The 22,331-nt window shown below is 41.9% G+C and overlaps 1 protein-coding gene across 1 annotated transcript in view; it reads left to right on the forward strand.

The window, feature by feature from the left end:
• The window catches only part of XKR4 (XK related 4), a 737,543-nt gene extending 722,795 nt beyond the window's left edge, over positions 1–14,748 (forward strand). The window contains exon 3 of the mRNA XM_086965757.1: positions 10,236–14,748. Within this exon, the coding sequence (XP_086821883.1) occupies positions 10,236–11,182 (947 nt within the window). The 3' untranslated portion in view covers positions 11,183–14,748. The remainder of the gene's footprint in view (positions 1–10,235) is intronic.
• The last annotated feature ends 7,583 nt before the right edge of the window (positions 14,749–22,331 follow it).

The following is a 22,331-nucleotide window of genomic DNA, read 5'->3' on the forward strand; positions in this document are numbered from 1 at the left end:
AAAAATCTAGACGGGCTCTTAAACGATTGGTATTACCGAAGGAAAAGGGAGGTTTATCCCTACCAAATTTTAAGTTGTATTACTGGGCCACTGTCCTAAAATATTGCGCCAATTTGATCTCGATAGATAGTATCAATCAGGAGATCCCGACCCCTCAAGAACTCCTACTAGGAGAAGATTGTGCTGGTTGCTTCTGGCGACATACTAACAACAACTATTTTAAGAAAATCAAGTTTAAGACTATCTTAAGGGCTTATAAAGCATGGAGCAGTATTCGCAAAATGTTGGGGCTTGGGCGATTCTCATTTTACACACCAACAAATAGTAATAATGATTTGCCTCTAATATTTCATGACAATTGCATAAACAGATGGATATCGGCAGGGATGGTGCAATTGGGTTGCTTTTATAAACAAGGATGTCTTAAGATATTTGAGGATCTGCATGAGGAATATAATATTAGCCATAGGGATTTCTTTAAGTTCTTGCAGGTTAGAGATTTCCTAACAAAGAAAACTGGTGGGCGGGAGAACTTCCGGAACAATCAATTGATTGATGTAAAAAAACAACTCCCAGGATTGTGGAAATTTAATGGCCCCAGATGATATGGACAAACATTGCGTCATGTGGCAGGAACAACTAGGAGTACATTCCAATATCCCTCGCATAGCATATGAGTTTGCACTACATTCATTAATGTCGATAAAGTTACAGGCGCAATTTTATAAAACTTTCTTCTTCCTATATTACACCCCTAAGAAAATTGCTAAATGGGGAACAGGGAAGGGAACAACATGTCCTCGTTGTGCACTATACGGGGCCGATATTATACATATATTTGTTATGTTAGTTATGTTATGTTATGTTAGTTTTGTCTTTTATAGCGCACGGCTACTCCAGAGAGTGTCCCGGCGCTTTTATTAAAACCAGTCGTAGAGTAACACAACACAGAACAAGCAAAAAGGAACAGCAAAAATCAGAGCGAAAAGAATTACTGGGCAAAAAGCCAAGTTTTAAGGCTCTTCCTAAAATTCAACAGATTAGAGGTGCTGCGTAGTGCCAGAGGCAACGTATTCCAGATCTGTGGTGCCAGCAGCCTGAAAGAGCGACCCCCAATGCGGGCCCTCTTTACTCGGGGTACCACCGCGAGGAACAGTGATTCAGATCTCAACGATCGGGTCGGCTGGTAGAAGGCAATCCTCCTTTGGAGATATTTAGCTCCCGAGGCATGGAGAGCCTTATGGGCCAGGGTCAAGGCCTTAAAAACTATCCGCTTCCGGATAGGCAGCCAATGGAGCGACTGCAAAAGGCGTGAAACTCTAGAACGTCTATAAAGGCCAAAAATGGCCCGCGCAGCCGAGTTCTGGACGACCTGCAGACGTTGTAAAAGATATTCCGGCAGGCCAAGATATAGGACGTTGGAATAGTCCAATCTTGAGCCGATTAAGGCCTGCACCGTCGTCTTCCTATGATCTTCTGAGAGCAGAGGAAGAAACTTTCGGAGCATCCTCAATAGGCCAAAACATGTCCCCGTGAGACCAAGGATCTGAGATCTTAAAGCCAGGCCATTATCCATCCTGAACCCCAGATTCTTAGCTAGCTGGGAAGAGTTTGCTGGATGAAACATGTTGATAGGCCACCATTCCTGCCAGTCTGGGTCGTGTGGGCAGCCGAAGAAGAGTACCTCAGACTTGTCTGAGTTGCACTAGAGGCTGTTGAGCTGGAACCATTTAAAAACAGCCCCAAGGCACTCGCGGATACTCTCTCCATCAAAATCTTCTCCTTTCCTGCAGGTAAAGAGGAGCTGGGTATTTTCAGCGTAAGAAACAATCTGGGCCCCATAAGACTCCGCCAATGCCGCCAAAGGGGTCATAAAGATGTTAAAAAGAGTCGGGCTCAACACAGATCCCTGCGGAACTCCGACTCCCAAAGGCGGCACAACGGCGGAGCTGGGTGAGGCCCAGACCGTTTGTCGACGGCCAGCCAGGAATGATGTAAACCAGCTAAGCACCGTCCCCCTCAGACCGATCTCGTGAAGTCTGGTGAGGAGACCCTCGTGGGGGACGGTGTCAAAGGCCGCCGACAAGTCCAGCATTACGAGCATAGCTTTGCCGCCCGAATCCAGCGCCTCTTTTATGGCCTCAGACACCTCCAAAAGCGCCGTCTCGGTTCTTAAATTGGGGCGGAAGCCAGATTGAGTGGAGTGCAGCAGATTGTGAGATTCCAGAAAATTGGAAAGCACGATATGAACATGCTTCTCCAGGATCTTAGCCAGCGCAGGGAGGAGAGAGATTGGCCTGTAGTTGACCAAGGCCTCCGGGTCAAGACCCGGCTTCTTAAGAAGGGGAATAACCATTGCCTGCTTCCAGGCCTGCGGGACCATTCGCCGAGTCAAGGAGAGATTCAAGAGAGGATTCGCCAGCGGATTTACAACGTCAGCCATTTTTGCCATTTGCCACATGTAATACGCTGACTAAGCTGATTAATGACATCTCTGAATTTCTATCAGAGGTTTGTCAAACAAGAATTGAAATCTCAACGGAGGAAATCATGCTGGGGGTAGCAAATCGTGAATTGCAGACAAACACCCAGGGCTTAATATTCGTGGCCATGGCTATACTTCGACTTACTATTGCCTCAGCATGGTTAGATCCTGATCCACCGGCATTTCAACAATGGAGATCTAGACTATTAGCCACTTGTAGCCTGGAAGTTGCAATTTATAAAAACAAAGGAGCTAAGAAAAGATTAATGGGTATGCGGATTTGGTCACCAATGTTATTGTGGATCCAGAGACATAGATGATTGTATTTTGTGTATATAGTATTATCTTCATCTTTATGTCTCTGTACACTTATGGTAAAGTATATCATCCGGGATTAATTTCTGCTGTATGTATATAATATGCTATTTATTTATCTTTTTGACGTGTTCTTGGTCAGGGAAAGGGGGGGTGGGGAGGGGGGGAATGTATTTTTTTATGTAAAAAATTGTCAATAAAAAGATTTTTAAAAAAAAGAAAATGTGGGAAAGGGGGCCATGCGTTCGAAAGCCTTCTCATTCAAGGTGTGTCTAGGAATTGGCCAAGAGCAGCAACTGAAAGAATAGAGTCATGGATTATTGAAATGTACAGCTGGCCCTAGCATACCTTGTACAATAAACCTGATGGCACCAAAAGCTAGCAGGGTATTTGGAATGCTTTCCTTTAGGTACACAACTTGTTATGAACTGGTGTTGTGGCAAACATTGTATACTAAATTATTCTCTGAAAGTGTATTTGGGTTAATTGTTCAAGCCTTAAATGGAATATTTTATTAAATGTTGGATTATATCATAGATATGTTTTGTAATAAAAATCGATGTAACCTTGACGGTAGACCATGAGGCATTTTGCTGCTGAAACTTAAAAATCTGTACAGGCAGTTCTACTTGTTGTACACACTTTAATGTATATCTTTGCCTTAATATAACCTTTGATCTACGAAAAAGAAAGACAAGCCTGCAGGTGAATGGCGGATAAGCACTGCCCTTGGAATCTGGGGGAGGCCTAAAGTTCAAAGTTTGGAATAGGAAAGGCCACAGTGCCAAACTAGTAGGGGTCTCTGCAGTGGAAGGATTTTCATAGAGGTTAACATTTGGAAGGTGGGAGATGAAATATCTGCTGTTATACAACTAAGCTCAGCAATTGATAAATTCAATGAGGGAGGTTTGTAGTAGAAAGTTTGAAGTTCGGCAGCTCAGGAAGGGGAGCAGTCGGCAGGCAGCTGAAACAAGTATAGTCTGCTTTTGAAATTCATGAAAGGAGAATGCCAAGTTACTCACTGATAATCTTCATTACTCCGAGTCCTGGTCTTCCCGTTCCATTCCTTATCCCATCCCTTCCTCCCTGTTTCTGCTTATGGTGATTGATTTGTGTTTTTCTTCTTGGGTTTCTTTGATATTCTTAGGATATGTGGGTGACGCACTTCCCCCTTTATGTATGCCGGGCCAGGTGAGCGGCACTATATTGGGAAAAGTATTCAACTTTGCTAGGTAATAGGTTTCTGTAGAGCAGACAAGCGGCTCCTTGGTAAGGAATGGGATGGGAAGACGGACGAGGAGGTAATTATGCAGTTGAATGGTTTGAGGAGAAAGGCCTGTCACTGATAGCTTGGGAAAGATATGTGTGAAGTCGAAAAGTGGGGGTAGGAGTATTTCAGTGAAAAGAAAGGAGGTCCGAATCCAGAAGAAAAGATGGAGGTCTTTAGTTGAAATTTTAAGGTAGTTCTGTTTCCCTTTTGAGTACCACATGACGAGATAAGAACTCAGAAGTTAATGAAACGAAAGAGTGCTCTTTTTTTGGTGCCCTTATAAAACGTTGAAACCTTTCACTTGACCATAATCTGGGGGACACAGACAGGATCTGTTGCTTCGCACAATATTTACTAGTCACAACTAGTTATTGAATGGCCACGAATAAGTTCTCTCATTAGTGTTCAAGGAAAGGGTTTAGAAACTACATGAAAACAAATGTAATCAATTATCATGTTTGATATGTTGTATGAAATACATTTGCAGTTAAACATCCAGGTATTGGAGTACTGATTTTTAGATTTGGCTTGAGACTGGTTTGGCTGCTGACAAAGTTTAACTAATCCCATAAAAGGTTCAATCAAGATGTGTTGATGGAGGGATTCAGTTATGTCTCTATATTTATCCTCTTCTTTACTTCAGCCTAATTGGACACCAGTTATGTTCATCTGTCTAGGTACTGCTTGTAGTGCAGTGCTTGTGCGATGAAGTGTCAATGCAGTGCAACAGAAAGTTATTGTTATATGTCTACTATTCAGCCTATAGTAAGTAAGTAATAGCTTTATTTTCGATATAGTTCATATCATAAAAAGCAATACATGCAGATTAAAAAACAATAAAAACCAGTACAAGGCAAAACATGTACGTTAAAAGACAGTAAAACCAGTGCATAAGTGGTGCCATACATATTCAGCCTATAGAAAACACTACCAATATTGGCAGATTACCCCACCGTCCCAGTCGTTGCACCACAGGTTCTGCATGCGGCAACAGGAGCAGGTCCAGTAAAGCCACAGTGTCACTAGAGCTCAGTGAACAGTCAAGAACACCCATGCTATTGTTTTTCCCTTCTCCATCTCCTCATTGACATTTTTATATATAAACTATTATTTTTACATTACAGGAAATAAGAGTGCACCTCCTCATTGTATTTAATTTCTAACAAACTTCGTTGCATGCTTTAGCATATTGCGTGGATCAGGATGCTTCATATTTTGCACTTTTGTTCGAAGAGTGCATCGTGCCTCAATAAGTATGGCTGCAAAACTGGCACTTTAACGTAATAGAAGGCAGCATAGCCTCAGCCTCCTTCCAAGCCTTAATGCCACCACCACTGAGTCCTGGAACAATCCCAGTGATTCCCTTGACGATCCGGGGCGTATGCCTTTTAAGCTTAGCGGGTCAACCATCTGCCCCACCATTCTCCAGCCATACCATGGTTGCCATATGTTCAAGGACAAATCCTGCCAGCAAACTAAAACTTCAACAAAAGGGCGTTTTTCCAAAAGCATGAGTAGGCTCTCAATGAAATGTTTAACTTTTCAACAAATTATATGGCCAAAAAGATCATTAAAACACCCCCATCAGAAGAACCCAGCATCATCATCAGGTTGTGCTACTATATTTGTACGGAATGATCACAAACCTCTGCCAGCCGGGGCTAAAACTCATGATTGTGGTCCCGATTGGCACAGCACTGTTATCTGGTCCATTTAAATATCCTCTAAGGATATCACAGAGAGTAAATGTAGAAAGTTAAATAAAAACACAGTGAGTTCAACTTGATCCCAAGTTCAACGCCACTGTAAAGGTTGTCGATGTTTGAATGAATGAATGAATGAATGAATGGTGATTTGTAATGCGCAAGAACTTAGCCCCAAGGGGCATCAAGGCGCAGATAACAGACAAGAAAACAGAAAGCAGAAAAAGAATAAGGTCAGATTAGTAGGCATTGGAGAAGAGCCATGTCTTTAAAAGTATACGAAAGACCGGCAAAGAGGATTGATCAGACAGTTCAGGCGGAAGCGAGTTCCAAAGTCTGGGAGCTAAGAGGGAGAAGGCTCTTCCTCCCCATCTTGCCCTGTTAAATCTAGGGACAGTAAGCAGGTAGCTTCTCTTCATTTGAAAAACAGTCCCTCTGCTTCGAATGCAGTACTAAGTAAAGAAAACCAGAGCCCTGGCAATGGCAAGTTTTTGTTGTAGCAAAATGGTCAACAGCGAGCTCCTAGGAATTTTATCAAAAGACTGCAGAGTGCAGAATCAGGCAAGCAGAGTAAGCCTAAACCTGTGGAATAAAGGAAGGATTACATTCAGGATTCCTGGCACTGAGCACAAGGTATACTGGTGTCTTTGACACATGGGACTGCAACAGCAGGCAGTGTGATGAGAGAATGGGAGGGGTGGCCATGAAGGTGGATGCGTCCTCTTAGCGGAGATATGGGCTACTGACATAGGACTCGACTGGAGTGTGTGGAACATATACTGAGCAGTTGCACGCGTTGTTAGGGAAAGCGACATGTCTGAAGAGAGGGGGGAGGTAGGGTTAGGGGGGAGGGTACCAGGGGGAGGGGGGGTTGAGTTGAGGGGGGGGATGATGTTTTTTGTTTTCTGCACTGAGGCATAGAGGTAGACAGTGCTGGAATAAGTAAGGAGCAACACAATCAAGCCCCACAGGAATGTATCACAGGTCAACTGGGATATCATTTTCACTGCCGGAAAAGCCTCACTCTTGTGTGGAACAGTTTACTGGCTTAAACCAGGTTTGGCGAAGCGAGGCAAAATTATGCTGGGGGCATAAGTATTGATCCAGTGCTGGAAGGCCAATGTATAGGGGTTGAAGATGTATAAGATGTGACTGAGTACTATATAAAAACTTAATAAAGTTTGTTTCCCAAAAAAACAAAGAAGGTATACTGGTGCAAACTCCTCACATACTCATAAAAAGGTGGAAATTTCGGTCAAAGAGCTCAGCCTGAGCTGTTTTATCAGCTCTCTCTAACCGGATAATACAAAAAAAGAACATTTTAAAATCTGAAGGCAGGTCCCTTAGAATCCAGCAACCGATATTTGGATTACCCTGAACTCTGTTATGGGGTGGAATCCAACTAGATGTAAGTCAGGAATTCCTGAAATTGGAGCTGAGTGGGATGGCATACAGGTGAGGACTGTCTTCATACAAGACAGAGACAAAAGTATACCATATAAGGGAGCATTTTTCCTATCCGATTAAAGTTCATCCTGCCTCTTTCCGTTGTGCTGTATACCCAGCTCACCAATGTGACTGCATGGAACCACTGTACCACTGAACAAGATTCTGTAATAAGTAAATAATATCACAGTTGTAGTGGCATTTTTGGAAGTGAAACCCCAGTAGCACATGGTAATATCTCCTTCCTAGTGTGCGACGAAATTGTCTGTTCAAAACAAATGAACTCATTTCTTTCCCTGACATCAAAATAATATATTGGTCCCGAACAATACTGTGCAATACTACATCATATTCCTAAAGAAACCTCTTTGCATCCTCGTATCCTTCTTCTCACATTAAGGAAAATACTCTTTTCTGATTTTTTCATAGCTCCAAGAGGGGGCAGGGGCTTTCTTTCTCTCTGCCTGATGAACTGCTTCCGCCCTCAAATACCACCCAGTGTGTTTCTCCCTCCTCCTCTGAGCACGTCCACTGTTTCTCCAATCCATATTTTTTTTGGTTTTATCTTTTTATTCCTCCCTCACCTTAAGTTCCTCCCCAGCCCACTCCCCGTTGCCCCTTGTTGACTTCTCCCCCTCCTGCTCCTTCATTCCTCCACGCCCCTTGTTTCATTCCATAAAACATTCTTTTTTTCCAATGTTCTGAAGGGCTGTGCAGCAGCCATTTTACTGCTCGGTTGCTATGTTACTGAAATGCATGCACTCTTGTGCACAATAAGATATTTTTTTGTATTTATCTCTTTTTTTCCTGTTCCATTTATTTACTAAATGTCTGTTGTCTCTCATGAAAAGCTATTAATTATTAACAATGTCATATTATTTGGGTTTCCTGTTTTCAGTCTTTATTTTTTTTAGAACTCCAGTGGATATTTTTTAGTGTTTTCCATACCATAGATATATTTTTGTATTTATCTCTTTTTTTCCTGTTCTATTTATTTACTAAACGTCGTTGTTGTCTCTCGTGAAAAGCTATTAATTATTAAAAATGTCATATTATTTGGGTTTCCTGTTTTCAGTCTTTATGTTTTTTTAGAACTCCAGTGGATATTTTTGAGTGTTTTCCATACCTCTCAAAATCAGTGGCTATCAGCATACGTTTCGGCACCCCAAGCATTTTCCAGATTGTTTTTTACCTAAACCATTAAGAAGTTCCTTTTAGTTATTGAATTAAAAAAAAATAGTATACTAGACCACAAAAACATTAATTGTATATAACAGTATCCCCTATAGATACTGCCCAATGACTACCTAGTTCCCAATGACCCACAGAAAAGGCCTCACTACCTCCTTCTGGTGCTATTCCCATATCTGCAAACATTCAGTGAGTGTTTAAAAACAGGCTAAATTAAAATAGTTAGAATCCCTAATAAGGTGCGCAATTCACTGAAATTGGCAAACACCAAAACTAAATCTTGTCCATCAGATACTTTTTAACCAATACGAGCTAGGAGATTTACCATCTATATATTATCCTGGGCTTTCCCATGTTAGCAAACTATGCTGGTTATAATGCTGTCTAAAAATGTGGGCAGGGCCATGAAACAGTGGCATTTCCCTGGAGAGTACCAAGCCCCGACGTATTCTACTACTTCTGTGTTTTGCGAAGGATGAAGTATCACAGGGTTAGTGCAGTAGAGAGATGCAAATGGAAAAGCACACACTAGAAGAAGCAAGTCATTAGGACACGGGCCCCCGGGGTCCCGGCCACACCCCGTGTTCCTCCAGGCTGTTGGATTGGCCTGGGCAAACGGCCGGAATTACTTCTGGGTGAAGGTCATGACGTCACTTCCTGCCAGTGCTGGGGGGGGGGGGATGGTGGGGGCCTATTTAGGGCACCTTGCCCAGGCCCTCGTCCTCTTTTCTCATCAATGCCGGCCCCGTGTGCGGTGGAGTTCCTGAGTCTCCCACCCACCCAAACCTAGGTGATAGAACTTGATGAGGTGTAGGAAGTCGGGCTATGTGTGGCAGTAAGGAGGCCACATAGATTGCGTTACATTGTTAAGGGGAGTCCTCATGCATACTCCCTAGGTCAGCACTGAGGGGGAGAGACAGTAAGCTCATCCCAGAAAAAATAGGTACACCGGCTGGGGGCAAGGGCGCCAGGTTACAAGTTAGGGCATGGGGCTGCAGCCCCTGGTTATACCCTACAAGCCCCCTGGGGCAGCCTGGTGGTGGAGGGGTGGGTCCCTAGGGTTGCGGACAAGGACCAAATGGCAGGGGCTCGCCTCTCAAGGACGCAGGTGGTTGCGCCTGCGTGGTTCTCAGTTGGGGGGCGCGAGCCAGAAGATCCCTTAATGCTGGAGCAATAGATACCATCTTTTGTATATAGATTACTTTCTGTCTTTTCTGCTGAAGGATTAAGATCATACATGTAAACATTATTTGGGTCATGCAATTATTTATGAGAATACTGCATATTGAATTGTTGAATTGAAACATATCAGTTATCAGATTGTCATGTTTATTTGGGATGGTTTTGTAATAAACATGGCCACTTTTTACCCACACCATTGGTTTCAACTCCTTATTTGTGGGTTCTTGATGTGGAAGGGGCAGTGAACAGCCTGGGGGGTCTGGGTCCTATACAGTTTCTGAAATACGCATAAGAGTGAGGGTGATTAGGAGTAAGAGATTTGTGTACATTCAGTCAATAAGTTGAGCAGATGCACTTTGTGATGGAAAACTTTAAAACTGCAAAACTAGAAACATGGCTTTATGTGCTGGGAAGTTAAATGTTGAAAGTATTAATACCATGGATTTGGAAATATTGTTCTAAAATGTTCCGGAAACAGTAGGAGAGTATTTTCCATAGAATCAGAAGGAACGTAATTAATGTTACTGTATCTCTTCATGCTGGTAAATAAATTCTTGCAGAATCCACTGCTCTAAGGATTGGTTATTGACTGTCCTGTATGATTCTTCCTGCCATCTTATTGTATCCCTCTCTTTTGTTTCAGGTCTTACAGCAGCGGCCTCTCTTGTGTCCTTGGCCTGGGCTTTGGCCTCCTACCAGAAAGCTCTCCGCGACTCCCGAGATGACAAGAAGCCCATCAGTTACATGGCGGTCATTATCCAGTTTTGCTGGCATTTCTTCACTATTGCAGCCAGAGTTATCACCTTTGCTCTCTTCGCCTCTGTTTTCCAGCTCTACTTTGGAGTCTTTATCGTTCTCCACTGGTGCATCATGACCTTCTGTATTGTCCATTGCGAGACGGAATTCTGCATCACCAAGTGGGAGGAGATTGTTTTCGACATGGTTGTCGGAATTATTTACATCTTTAGCTGGTTCAATGTCAAAGAAGGAAGGACACGGTGCCGACTGTTCATCTACTATTTAGTCATCCTTTTGGAGAACACTGCCTTGAGTGCCCTCTGGTATCTATACAAGAACCCTCAGATTGCCGATGCATTTGCCATCTCGGCACTGTGTGTGGTTTTCAGCAGCTTTCTAACTGGCATTGTTTTTATGCTGATGTACTATGCCTTCTTTCATCCCAATGGACCAAGGTTTGGGCAGTCACCAAGCTGTGCTTGTGAGGACCCAATCTCTGCCTTCCCTTTGCCAACAGAGGTGGCCTCGAACACTTTGAGGTCCATGTCGAACAATAGGAGTATGGCCGGGGACCGGGATCAGAAGTTTACTGAAAGGGATGGCTGTGTGCCGGTCTTTCAGGTGAGGCCAACTGCTCCCTCCACCCCATCATCCCGGCCACCACGGATTGAGGAGTCTGTTATAAAAATTGATCTGTTTAGAAATAGGTACCCAGCCTGGGAGAGACACGTGTTGGACAGAAGCCTGCGGAAGGCCATTTTAACCTTCGAATGTTCTCCCGCTCCTCCGCGGCTACAGTATAAAGATGATGCTCTCATTCAGGAGCGCTTAGAATATGAAACCACATTATAAAAAAATAGCAACCCTCTAAAGCATTGGGACTGTCCGGGCTCAGCCACGCGAGGTACCAGTCTGAAATAGGGGTTTTCAGAAAGGCTGTGGCAATAACTATGCTTCATTTCAGAGTGGAATATGAAGTGGAGATGACCCTAGCCATGAGGGGTCATAGAGTCTTGCTAACATGTTTGATCTGGATCTTAATCATGATTATCATTTGATCCACAGTTCAGGGTCATTTCACAGCACGAACAACATCCACTTTAAACCTCAAAGGTGAAATATAAATTGCAATAGAGAAAATACAGCATACCTACATTGTGGCTGCTGCTACCTAACACTCTACCTTACTGCCACCAATCTTAGTTTTTTGTAATTGTCAATCTTTTTCAAACAGGGAAACTTACACACACACACATATATATATATATTCGCAAAGATGATGGTCATTTTCATGGGCAGTTGCTCTAATAAGTACACATGTATGTCACAAACATACTTTCCTCAAAAGGCAATGCTACTGTTATAGGAAATATGGGTTTCTTTTAAGCGGAAACCATTTTGGATGAAAGTCTGTTGTATGCTTAGATGGTAAACTGTAACTACAAGAACAAACTTTGAAGCCAAAAAAGCTTTTCTTTTTCAGCCTGCCTATTGTTTATGTAGGATAGGCACTAGGAAAATGGTTTTCTTATATGCCTCGGTTGGGATGTGGTGGTGGGCCTGAACTGTCCTCGCATAACACATTCCTAGCAAACAGCAAGTCAAAAGATGCACACACAAAATGCATGAGATACACTTTACTATGCAGGTAGTACATTCTCATTTAAAGAAATGTATAGGTAACAGAAGATCCAAGATCACCCACAGCATCTAAATGAATCAGCAAATATTTCTCTATTATCGTGGGATCTGAATGAAATGATAATCATGATGAGAAATTCAGAGGTTGAAAAAGCAGCAAAGAAAATGTCCAGGATATAGGTTCTTGAGCCGGTGAAGTTAACATGGAGATGTACTGTACCTGCGGATAGGCGAATATAATCTACTGCAGGACTTGAGATGCATGGTCCCACATGACCGGATGAGGATGGTGCAAGGTGTGATTTATTTCCAGTGCCAAACATTATGTGATATGTCAAATATGTGGCATGAGGAGCCCTACAGAAGGGCAGGACACGTGAACAAGTAATTGAGCAGTCAGTCCACATGTACAGATGGAGCTCACTCGTGTTTTGGAAGCTCCACAGCCATCCAATAGACAATATAGTGTATATGCACCGTATGAACACAACATAGTCTGTGGATTAAGAACCATCATTTAATCCTGGCCACCATTTGTTCCCAGTGCTTTGAGAAGCCACAAAGAGCCACGTGTATAAGATTTGTCATTTTGCTGCAAATGTTCTGGGTTAAATATGTACCTGATTAGATCTAGTCAATGTAATCCCAGTATATGTTCAAAGTATCTTCTGATGGTGCTTTCTTTTGCATTAATGGTGCAAGTTCAGAGTAGGTAGAATTTTTTTTAAAGCCGATGCAGAGTGGAATGAGTTCATGGATCATTTTAATATTTTTGTAAAGTAAAATATGGTTTACAAAGGTATTACTTTTTATAGATATCCTATCCTATATAGCACCCATTCACCGGAATACTTTAAAACTCACTATACAGCCAACACCTTACAAATTGAAGAGATCATACACTTCACATGAAACACCTTGTGTCTCTATCAGCTTTGTGGTAGCCAATATGGACACTTTTAAACTAGATAAAGAGATTATAATTTCAACACTAGGTCCTGCATAAAACATTTTCCAAACGTTCTATAGATATATAAGCTAGACGACATCAAACCCACAGACCTTAACTCTCTATAAGCCAGGTCTGTCGGTCTCTGGCTCGCGATGGCCCTGCCACAGACAATCGAATGCCTTCTCTGGCATCTTGACCAACTTTAGCCAGGATCAGCTATCCAAAATGGATAGCCTCAGAACCTGACTGCATTATCTTAAGGATTAAATTTAAATTTCACATGCACATAATAATGGGTAATGAAACAGTATGTGTCAATAGAACCTCACCGCCAAAGTCCATAGACAGCGAAGATACAATAATAAAGCCAGCCTATCAAGGTGCATTTTGCCCTTCGAACTAGATCTGAAAGAATCTTACTTTAAGGGGTTTGAGAACCTCACTGATGGATGCAAATTGGTTCACAAACATTCGCAGGCAGCTGTTCCCAAAAGGTTATGGTCCCAACTTTTGCTATTTGAATAATTTAATTATGGTACTTATGTATAATGGAAAAAGAACACCCACACCCAGTTACAAATGTAAATGTTGTTGTTATATGAAACACCAGTCTGTCCCATTTACCAATACAATGAACACACTGGTTGTAATGACCATAAGAAACTCTAACCTCTCACCGATGCCATGACTGTTGAAGGTGAATGGCATTAACCCCTTCCGTGCTCTCGTCGGCCAACAGCCGACGCAGCCCCACCCACCCTTTAGAATGCCCACACCGCGGAAGAAAAACAGACACGTTTAAGGCGTTAAACAGCCAAGAGACAAAACATTTTTTTTAAATGTAGGCAAACTTTTTTGGTAATTCATATTATATAGATCCTAAATCTTGATTATTCATTTCTAGTTAGAAGAAAAACATCAGAGACCTTTAAGGGAGAGGTGTGTGCTAAATAATGTACGTCAATATGACTATGTAGAGCACAACTGGAAATATATTGTCTAATCTTGTATTGTAATTCTGGGTATGTTTAGGGGAATGGCTTTTTTATTTTCCTTTCCAGGACTCAAAGTATAGTTAATTATAATATGCTGCTAGTTAACCTGGTAATTTATTTCATAAACTTTAATAATGTACAATATCTGAATTCACTTGAGAATGCTGTGCTCTGAAAAATGTTCTGAACAGTAACCATTTTGAAACCCAAGTCTTCTCATTGTGTAACACTCAGATTACAGTCAGATGTCTTTCATTTCTGTTATGGTTATAGTAGATCTGTTGTTTCAGGCAGAAGAGTATTTCTGCTGAAACAGCTAGCACAACCTGAATTTGGATTACTGACCAAAAAGCCATTTGTTTGGTGGTGTAGATGAATGGTGTTTGGTGTTCAATATCTGTTTGCCGCTAATTGCACGTAACACTACAAGTACCCCTGCCAATGACTGACATTCTCCATAGAAAGTCCAATGGATGGATAATGGCAGCACAATGTCATAACAGAGAATTGCTATGGGAAAACCAGTGAAAAAATCTGAGAATTTAGGAGCAGACATACCTTATTTCTGAAGCATGACACCTCAATTATTTTGCAATAAGAGTGAAAGTTATGGTGCAGCACATAAGCTTGGCTGAGGGCATATACTCAAATAATCTATGTTTCATGTTGTTTAGCGAACAGACAACACATGATCATCAGAAATAAGTGTTGTTCCTCAAGTCTCCTATTTTCATCCTTGTTTCTTACCCAAACACTTGGGATTGGTTGGGACTAAGTTTTGTTGAAACAGTGAAAACATATCCAAAGATTTTAGAAACGCTCCAAAGAGGTGTCAATACATACACACAATGGGCCAGCTTCCCAAAACATAGTAGCAAATTAATGCTCCTGTTAGTACTATCATGAACGGGTACCAATTTACTACTTTTTGTTATAAAAAAATATTGGCAGAAGTACACCTAGAAAGCTGGGCCAGTCATAGGTTTTAACATGCATTAATGGCAATGCAGTGCAACATTCGTATAAGGTATTACGGCAATGCAGAATTATGCTCTAGGTACGATTCCACTTTGAGGAAAGGCACCCGCAGTGTGTAATTGGGCATTTTCACCCTTTATAGGGACACCAGTTTTCTCCACAGAGAAACTCCTTTCCCTAGATCCTCACCAAGCTTGGGGCTGTTCCATTACCCTTCCCACCACGGAAGGGAATGTATTCCAGCTCTTCGTCATTTCCTGGGAGGGAAAGGGGTGGAGAAGAGTTTGTGAATACCCACAAACACGCATGTTTTTCATTGTTCAGAAACTGTCAAGGGAAACCACTCACAATCCCTGTGTAGATGTATCCAGTTTTGTCACAAATTTATGTTATAGTAAATACACTTGCCTGCTAGGTATCCTTTTGTGGGTAACTGAAAAAGTGCAGTCATTTCTCCGCAAACCTTGGCCTATGCCTAAAAACAGCTTTCAGAATAGGGACCAATTAACTAAAACACATGGACCGAGGAGGCATCATGCTAAATATGGACTGACCTTTAAGCGATAAAGTCCTCTCGTGAAATGAAAATGGAAATATTTCAAGCTAAACATGACGATCAGATGATTCAACCATGATATATAGTGATTTAAATATTCAGCTCCAGCCCTTGATTTTATTTACAGAAAAATAAAAAAACACTAACTTGTGAAATAATAGTGGTTTATGTTGCAGTAACGAAGACCCAGACATAGCATGCTTGGAATTTCATCCTCATCAGTACACGAATATCCTGGGATAATAGGCCAAAAGAACATGTTGTGGTAGTGGCAGAAATGAGGCCCTGGGTGAAGGGATAGTGGACTAAGCAGTTAACAAACTCACCCTGGATCATGTTACTACTAACACTTAGGAAAAAGAAAGCGGTGGACCATAACAAATAGTAGTGAAGCAAAATGTTTGATGTTGGAGCACCAATTATGACTTTCCCGAAAATCCTGTATATAGTCCTGTCTTGTGCTATAGTTTTTAAGCTAAAATGTACTTCTCCCTGTCTTTTCAAATTTTTTAAATCTCATTATCACAGTTTCATTCAGAGGTTCCATAGTTAGCAAGCCATTGTGTATATATATTATATATATATATATATAATATATATATATATCGTTTTTTCAGAGGAAAGAAATGTGGATATATATATATATATATATATATATATACATATATATATATATATATATATATATATATATATATATATATATATATATATATATATATATATATCGATTCCTTCGCCCTGCAAAAACTATATATATATATGTGTATATATTCAAAGGATAATCCGGCAGCAAGGCAGGCTTCGTTCTTTCTTGAATACACGGACACGGACCCAAATTCAGTGCAAAGTGATTTATTCGATGTTAGTGCTCCCAGCCATCATATGTATATATATATATATATATATATATATATATATATATATATATATATATATATATATATATATATATATATGTCTTCCCTCTGCAAAAACTCTCAAAATTGCAACCTGAGGACGATTAATTCTGCTGAATTTTCTGTTCAACTTGGCAATTAAAGACTCCAGCAATAACATCATCATTATTTTCTTATAATGCACCCATTACAGAAATTGAGTGGATAATTTTAATAAATGTAAACCGAAAATCCTCAAACAAACCCAGCCACATTAGAACCCTGATCTCCCTACACTACATGAAGAAAAAACACCATATTTGTCAGCCAGCTGTGAAGAAGGCCCCCTCAACACACAAGCAAAACACCTAAAAGCAACTATATATATATATATATATATATAAATATATATATATAGATATAACCTCTGAAAAACAAGGCGCATAAAGGGGGTGCAGTTTTGTCATATCTTCAGACTGAAGTCTGAATATCTTGTTCAGACTGTTTACTTCCAACATCTTGAAATGTCTACAGGAATAAGTCAAGATTTATAGGGCATATATTCCTACAAGTTACACAACATCAAACCAATATTACAAATTCAAGGGAAGAAACTAAGAAATGTGTTATTAAAAGAAATAAGAAACTGTGATTCCAATGTGAATTATACAGTATAATTGATGGTCTTGTATACACCACCAGCTTTAGCTGTTCAAAGATTGTGATCAGAGAAATATCCACCTATTTATCAGACAGAACAAACCTTCTGCTTGTCAGCTTAACACATTTCACATTAGAAATCCAAACAAAAAAATAAAACAATATACTTGATGCAGTTAATACAGCTAATCTAGCAAATATTTTTTCCAGTAACGACTGGTCATTGTTGTTACATCATCTGGAAATTATGCTAAATAGTATGTCATGTCAAAAGAGATATGTTTAGCTTCAGGTAGTTCCTTACCTCTTTTCATTTCTTGAAAACTAACAATCTCTATATAAAGAAACATAATGAAGCACAGATAATATTTTGCCTGAAACCCATGTTTCTCAAAAAAATCTTCCTCTCTTGGCAACACCTCTAAGAACTGATTTTACCAAGTTAAAATGTAGGCAAAAAGTATAACGTTTCCAGTAGGATTATACGGAGGAAACTAATCATATACTTTAAAAGAAAAAGGAAAGTAACATACATGTACCATATAAAATATATGGTAATGTTTTCCTAGGTGAGTTACCAGCAGCAGCATAGAAAGAAGGTTCACTCTTGAAATACAGTGGCACAAGACATAAAGCACTCTATTTGGTAGGTTTGTGATGACAAGGACGTTCATCTCATGGTAAATGGGAAAGGAAGGTTTACTTTTGCATCATGTATAACCTTTTTGCTAGCAGGGGCATAAAATAGGTCCCTACAGGCCCTATAGCGAGGGGGAAGAAGGGGGGCACCCTTCCGTGGGCCCAGAAACCCTAAGTTTCGGAGACCCACATTCCGCCCAAAGCCTTCGAATATTTGCGAGATATTGGAGAGGGGTGGGTATCATTTTGTGTCATGCCACTGAATACTGGTTGTAAACTGTTGCCAACCCCCAAGATTGAATCTGAGACTAGGACAAAAGGATGGCTGTAGAAGGTTCAACCAAAGAGCTCTGCATATAACCAATGCTCTCCAATAGCATGTAGTCTATCAACTCAACCTAGTAACCACCTTTACAACCACACCATCCCAAGGAAGTCCAGTAAACAGCAGTGACTGCAAGGTAAAACTGGGGTCCACGACTTCCTTACGCAGCCCACTGTTTCACGGCTCTTCGTGCAGGAGGAATTAGACAAGTGATGCCAAGGGTGTCTCTTCCATTCAGAACCAATGGCGTAGCAAAGGCCCCTGCAGTGGGGCCCCCGAGCTACAGGGGGCCCCTCAGCAGAGTGCCTTGGCCCCAGAGCTCCTGAGTGAGTCCGGAGGGGTGCTCCTCTATGTACTTTTCAGGGGGCCCCCTCAAGTTTCATCACACCACTGTGCAGAACCAGGCTTTACCCGTCTCAGTGCTGGCCGTCACAGCAAGGCTGCTGGATATGTGCAATACGGTGTCTGAACTAGACATCGGTGTAACAGCCTCCCAACAACCCCCCCTTGGATTCCAGCCACCCAAGGGAAGGCCTAGCTTGAACGAGCACAACAGCCTATGAATTAGCTGGCGACAGCCCATGAATTAGCCGGCACGGAGCAGTAATTACTCCTTCAGTGGGATGGCGGTGCAGAATGTGGGCGGGATTGTGTAAAAAAGACAATGCAGCAGTTAATTGTGCTAATTAGGGCAATTAGGCTATCTTAGACAAAGCCCGCTCTAATAGCAGAAAGTCCAATGGAAAAGTAGCAGACAGCCACTGGGGGATAAGGAATATTTAACAACTGCTCATTTTCAATCATTTTCAGTAGCCTATTTATTTGACCTTAAAAGCCTGGAATTTCCCTGGATGTGATGTCCACTTAGATGATGGCGCCAGAAGGCATTTCCCAGCAGCAGTCCCGCACCCTGAAGTGTGCTGGTAGCAAAGCGAACTATTTTTAGCTGCCGTGCACTTCCCTCTCCAGAAAGTATATTTGGAGAGTGTGAGGTTTTCCAAAAGGTTATTTGCAGTTTATTAATTCAACCAACATTTTAATCATGAATTTAGTGGCTTGTAAAATTGCAATCAAGGGATACTGGCTAACATTAATCAGCTAGGGAAAAAGAAAAGCACATTCATGATTATGTCCCGGTGTGCCGGAGGAGGGAAGACGTTTGAGGTGGAATGAAAGGTGAATAACTTCAGACCACACCAGTCCCCTTCAGCTCCGCTGTGGGTCTACCAATCTCTTGAGTTGTCGATATCTGGACGTACTTGTATTGATAACCCGCCTCAGAACCTAGATTTTAGAGCCCTTAGTTTAAGTCACCAGCTACAGAAATTCTTTCCTCTTGCATGGGAAAGACACTCTGCTGAAGAACACCAGCAGGCTCCAGGAGCGTATTAGAAAGAGGGGCCATCAGAGCATACAAGGGCTCCTTTCATTGGCCATCAATTTCTTCCTCTCGGAAGGGCTCCTTCATTGGCCATCAATCCCTTTCTCACGGAGATGTTGAGGCCTACTGCATCAATACTTTTATGTCAGTTGCCAGCTGTGTGCAGGAATAATGTTTAAGCAGAGTTAGGAGAGCGATGCTACATGACAAAGCAAGCTGTGAAATATCACTTTGCTGGTGGTAGGGCACAAAGCTGTCGATGGGGGCAGGGCACATAGCCTTCGGTGGTGGTAGAGCACAAAGCCTTTGGTGTGTGGTAGGGCACAGAGCTTTGGATGGTAAAAGTGCACAAAGCCTTCGTGTGTGGCAGGGCACAAAGCCTTTGGTGCGTGGTAGGGCACAAAGCCTTCCGTGTTTGGTAGGGCACAAAGCTGTCGATGGTGGCAGGGCACATAGCCTTCGGTGGTGGTAGAGCACAAAGCCTTCGGTGTTTGGTAGGGCACAAAGCCTCCGGTGTGTGGTAGGGCACAAAGCTGTCGATGGTGGAAGGGCACATAGCCTTCGGTGGTGGTAGAGCACAAAGCCTTTGGTGTGTGGTAGGGCACAAAACTTTGGGTGGTGGAAGGGCACAAAGCCTTCGGTGCATGGTAGGGTACAAAGCCTTCGGTGTGTGGTAGGACACAAAGCCTTCAGTGTGTGGTAGGGCACAAAGCCTTCAGTGTGTGGTAGGGCGCAAAGCCTTCGGTGTGTGGTAGGGCACAAAGCCTTCAGTATGTGGTAGGGCACAAAGCCTTCATGTGTGGTAGGACACAAAGCTTTAGGTGGTGGAAGGGCACAAAGTCCTCGGTGTGTGGTAGGGTACAAAGCCTTTGGTGTGTGGTAGGGCACAATGCTGTCGATGGTGGCAGGGCACATAGCCTTCGGTGGTGGTAGAGCACAAAGCCTTTGGTGTGTGGTAGGGCACAAAGCTTTGGGTTGTGGAAGGGCACAAAGTCTTCGGTGTGTGGTAGGGTACAAAGCCTTCGGTGTGTGGTAGGGCACAAAGCCTTCGGTGTGTGGTAGGGCACAAAGCCTTCGGTGTTTGGTAGGGCACAAAGTCTTCGGTGTGTGGTAGGGTACAAAGCTGTCGATGGTGGTAGGGCACATAGCCTTCGGTGGTGGTAGAGCACAACATCTTTGTCTGACTCCCTGAGTCTCTATGCAAAGCTGCTAAAGAGTGAATCACTACACTTATTAAAGACTTTTAGGAGAAATTATTAAAAGACTGTATTACTTTCAGTAAAATAAAATAATAAAATATGGGCCTGCCTCCACTGTTAAAAAGCAAGCTCTAGGGAATCTTAGCTATGTTCCTTAATTAATTCCAATGGACTCTACAGTTTGTCTTTTCTTTGGCGATAGATGCTACGAATGTACTCTCACTGCCACATTCTGAACCAAAAGCCACCACTTAGAGGCGGTGCAGCAAATATGTTTAGTTCTAAATGCAAATAAGTAGCACCATCCTAAACACTGCTTGCGAAGCTTCATATATGGCTGGTAAAGAGTAGCAGTTTACGTGTTTTCTTTTTTTATATATTGCGCAAACTAGACCCGAGACATCGGGTATCAGAGCGCTTTACATGAGCACCAGTTTCGTTACAGAAGGACACATTCATTTTTTTTAGGCACGGGGAGATTAAGTGATTTTCCCAGAATCACAGGATGATAAGCGTCCATACCAAGACTCAAACCTGGTTCCCCAGCTTCAAGGTTGACACTCTAGCCGCAAGGCAACATGCTCTCCATGTGATTCCGAATCGTCGCTCCCTCTGCCTTGCACTGCACTCCATCTACTAAGCACCATTTCATAGAGTGCAAGAAGCAGATAATATTTATTTTACATTGACTGCAAACATATTATGCACACAAAGGTGCATTAGCTGTAAAAAAACAAAAAATTTAAATCTATGGTATCCTAAATGTGAGTTTGCTAAGTATATATGCTGAACTCAAACCCTTTTCTAACAACAAGCATAACAACAATGTGATTGTTTTGATGGATAAGAACTGAATGTGTCAGATCGATCACTATTTGTTAGTTTGTCTGTGTTCATATTTTGTTGCACTGTATGCAATCTGCGCATTCTTCAAGTTGAGTTCCCGACTTAATACATTCACAGCTTGAAATGCCACAGAAGCATTTTAGGAGTTAGGTACATTGCTTTAATGACACAGGGAAGAGGGCGGATTCAGTCTGTTAGCTGGGCTACCCCGCCTAAGGAGTGAAGGCCATATAGTCATTCTTGTGCAACCAATCAAAGGTTTTAATCATTCCCAGTGCTCGCTTTTTTATGATGGTGAGTAACTTTACTTCAGACTAACAAGCACTAACACATGTTATGGGATTATATAGCAGCCAAATTTACATTCCTTAGGGTTCAAACATGGTTATGTTATGATCTAGGCAGTTTGTGGGTTGTTACAATTATTGAGAGGTTCTGTTTGATCCTTTTGAGTTCCATCTATTTGTGGCTTCACACGCTTCACTCTTACAGGTTTTTGTGGCTATTATATTTATCCAAATAGTTTCATGCTATGATTTCGAATTTATAAACTCGATCTGGGACCTATGATAAAAACATGCATATACCACAGACATTTCTAGAGGTCAAATCAGTCTAAATTTCTATACTTGGCAACTTCAACAACTAGAAATGCAGACACAAAGGTGTAGGCTCTGAACAACTTACTTAGATGAGATTGAATACACGTGGGCATTTTAGACCAGTAGCTTAGAAAGGGGCATGGACCCTTGGACAGTGGCCTGTTTATCTCCCTGGTGAAACACTAAAAGACAGCTATGAACAGGCGTGCAGTGGACGTTAGACCCCTGGTGTGAGTGCCACTGCACACGCTGCACTAATAAAAGCTATTCCTGTTTTAGGCACCTTCCTGAGTTGAGAGTGGGCACGCCTACATGCTGAAAGACTGCTGACTTTAAAATTTACAGATGT

The sequence above is a fragment of the Lissotriton vulgaris genome, chromosome 4_1 (assembly GCF_964263255.1).
Source record: "Lissotriton vulgaris chromosome 4_1, aLisVul1.2, whole genome shotgun sequence".
NCBI classification, from domain to species: Eukaryota; Metazoa; Chordata; class Amphibia; order Caudata; family Salamandridae; genus Lissotriton; species Lissotriton vulgaris.